The sequence below is a fragment of the Lepidochelys olivacea genome (assembly GCF_965140295.1).
Source record: "Lepidochelys olivacea isolate rLepOli2 genome assembly, chromosome: 1".
Lineage (NCBI taxonomy): Eukaryota > Metazoa > Chordata > Testudines > Cheloniidae > Lepidochelys > Lepidochelys olivacea.
The window spans coordinates 284,224,236-284,227,563 of NC_140411.1; the positions used below are offsets into that span (position 1 = coordinate 284,224,236).

At 52.3% G+C, this 3,328-nt stretch overlaps 1 protein-coding gene across 1 annotated transcript; it reads left to right on the forward strand.

Moving 5' to 3' along the window:
* PHLDA1 (pleckstrin homology like domain family A member 1) lies at nucleotides 1-1,892 on the forward strand. The gene has a single exon (XM_084630181.1). The coding sequence runs from the start codon at nucleotides 498-500 to the stop codon at nucleotides 942-944; it is 447 nt and encodes a 148-aa protein (XP_084486307.1). The 5' UTR covers nucleotides 1-497; the 3' UTR covers nucleotides 945-1,892.
* The last annotated feature ends 1,436 nt before the right edge of the window (nucleotides 1,893-3,328 follow it).

The following is a 3,328-nucleotide window of genomic DNA, read 5'->3' on the forward strand; positions in this document are numbered from 1 at the left end:
TGTAAGCAGAAGAGAAACCATCACCCCGACTGCAGGGGGCTGATGAAGGCGAAGTGTGAGCCGATTTCCCGGGGCGCTCGACCCACCCCAGGCCGAGCAAGCGCCAACGCGAGCAGGGTGACACCGAAGGGAGGCGCCCGCCAGGAAGCGCGCCGCGAGGCAGCCCCATATTTGGAAGGGAAGCCAGGGCAGCGGGGGCGTGAGAAAGGAACGCGGCGTTTGCGGGAGCTGGGCTTCCCCTCCGCCGGGTGTCACTCGGGGCTGGGCAAGGCGCGCGGAGCAGCCAGAGCGAGCGCCGGCCCGGCTCTGGCTCCGGCTCCGGCTCCGCACGGCCGCCCTAGACGCCGCGGGAGGGTCAGGATCGTCCCGCCTTCGCCGGAGCCTGGCCGCTCGCCGCCATCCGCTTCGGGCGCGGGGAGGAAAGGGACCGGCTGCTGCCTGCCCCGCCGGGAGGAGGCTCGGCGGCCAGCAGGCGCGCGGCGCCCCATGCCGGGAGGATGCTGGAGAGCGGCTGCAAGGCGCTGAAGGAGGGCGTGCTGGAGAAGCGGAGCGACGGGCTGCTGCAGCTGTGGAAGAAGAAGCGCTGCATCCTGACCGAGGAAGGGCTGCTCCTCGTGCCCCCCAAGCAGCCGCAGCCGGGCCCCCCGGCCGCCGAGCCGCCGGCCGCCAAGATCAAGGAGCTGCACTTCTCCCACATGAAGACGGTGGACTGCGTGGAGCGGAAGGGCAAGTACGTGTATTTCACCGTGGTCATGGCCGAGGGGAAGGAGATCGACTTTCGGGGCCCGCAGGAGCAGGGCTGGAACGCCGAGATCACGCTGCGGCTGGTGCAGTACAAGAACCGCCAGGCCATCCTGGCCGTCAAGTCCACCCGCCAGAAGCAGCAGCACCTGGCCCAGCAGCACCCGGGCCACCGCCTCCGCAGCGCCTCCAACTCCGCGTAGGGCGCCCGAGGGACCGGCCGCGCCACAGCCCCGGTACCGCCCCGGGCGCCTAGGGGATCCTGCCCCCGCAGCCCCAGAACCCCGGGGGAGCGTGGGATCTGCGGGCCGCCACAGCCGGCTGCCTGCCAAGCCGGGAACCCCCCGGTCCCTCCCTTGGCCGGAGCAGGTGGGCTCCCGAGCGCTCTGGGGGCACGGGGAGCCTTTACAGATCAAACCAGCGCCAGCGTACCGGCCGGGGACTCCGGCTGCCGGTTTCTCTGCTCCCAGCGCCTTCCAGGAGTTTCAGAGGCAGCCGGGGAGCGCTGCCTTTTGTGCCGCGGGTGAACGGTTTCCGAGCCCTCGTAGGCCCCAGGAGCCCAGATGATCTTCCATCTCCTGCCCCTCCGTTTGTGCCTGGTTGGCCGTGGCAGGGCCGCGCACCCACCCCGTTTGTCATTGGGAGAGCTCGTTCCAGGCGCAGGCAGGTTGGCTACCTGTGCACACGCCCTTGGCCAGCTCATTCCGATGCCCTTCCTTCTGTGCTGTTGTATCGCAGGCTGAATCCAAGCGCCACTTCAGGACGTGAGACCGAGCAGCACCTTTCTGTTGTGAACACATTTCGGGGGCTCAAAACGCTTGGCAAACCAAGGAGAGCCGCGGAGCAGGGAGACTGGAGAGCGTCAGATCAACAACCTGAACACCCAGCGAGTTTTCTGCACAATCCCTCCCTTGGTGCAGGGAAAACATTTCAAGTCATATGGACTCTGACTACTGTTTATGAACCTTGGAAAGGATCATCTGGCATGGTGGGGCTTCTAGGACACATGATGTACTGTACATTTATTTTAAAGTATTGTATTTTATGGTTATTTATTAGGGATTTTGTAAAAGGCTTGTTTGCAAGACCTTTCTGAATGTAGGCCATTATCCAGAAATCAAATTCCAAATAAAAATTCAAAGCACACCTCAGCTCCTGGATATATTTTGCAACCTTTGGAGAGAGGGGGAGGTTGTGGGAGAAGAGAATGATTTATATAACCATGAATTTTAGGGGGTTTTCCACATGGAATACAATAGTTTTCATTTCATTTCATTTCAAAATATTATTTGAGAAACTGTTGTTATATTAAGGTGAAAAGTATAATGCATGGTTTAGAATTAGGATAAAGATCTTAATGCTTCTCTCCAAAGGTTGGAACCTGATGTCAAGGTTATTATTCTTTTTTAAACATAAATATGGGGGAAGAGTATTACATTTTATATGCAACTCAGTTATACAGAAAGACTAATCTGATTCATTATTATTAGATAAAATACCTTTGTTTCATTTATCACCTATAGCAGTTGAAGAGGGAACTCTGACCAATTTGATTTGTGATATGAGAACATGTCACATTAAAATTATATCAATTTTATGTGCTTGCTTATTTTGTGTTATGAAAATGGTTGTGAGAGCTGAGAACTATTTATTAAAACTTCTGTACATTTGAGTTCAGGGCTCTCTTGGTACAGAAGGTTTATGAAAGGGCCATGTTCCTGACCTTTTTCTGACAGGTTTTAAATGTCTTGCATTGAAAAACTCCACAGTTTAAAGCCCATCTTGTACATGTCTTCAAGTTTTTAAATGAGTCATTTCAGTCATAATTTTCCTAAACTGAAAAATGTTATATTGCTGAGATAAACAAGTTTATTTTAGTGTGTAATATTACCGGATGTCGAGAGATGTGTTGGGACCTTGTCTGCATTATGTTAATGAACCCCATGAAGTTAGAAAACAAAGCACTAGGCACATGTGTCTTCCTTCTCCTGTTGAAATCAATGAGAGTTTTGCTGTTGATTTCAGCATATGGGGTGACTAGGCCCTGATCCAGAAAAGCAAGTTATGCCGGTGTTTATGTGCTTTGCTGGATTGGGCCCTTAATGTGGTGGGTCATTCCCCATTTTGCACTGCTGTAGTTAAAGCTCTCTGCTTTGAAATAAATAGTAAGTTGTCCTTAAAAATCTGATAGTACGGTACGGCCTGTTATCGCTAAGTCAAGGTACAGAGCCTCAGCCATGGAACTATTTCTTTTTACCAACTCAGTAGGGAAACTGCTCTGCCCGTTCATAAGCTGTACAAACGTAAACAGACTTAAAGTAATATGTTTAGAGCTTTTGATTTGTAGCTTCACCTTAAAAAAATGACACCGTTCATATTGTTTTTAGTAACTGGATAAAACAAAACATGAAAATGACACAGTGAGATCTTAAACCAAGCACTGCATTTGAAGGGTACCTTTTAAATTACTTCCCATCTCAAACTGAGGTCCAGTCCTGCAAGGTGCTGAATTCATTCTGCTCCCCTTTATCTTACAGGTCATTTAGGGTACTGAGCCCCTTCCGGGGTGATGGAACATAATTTAGCC

What these genes read in the sequence shown, in the direction of transcription:
- PHLDA1 (XM_084630181.1), top strand. Translation starts at nt 498, where the DNA reads ATGCTGGAGAGCGGCTGCAAGGCGCTGAAGGAGGGCGTGCTGGAGAAG.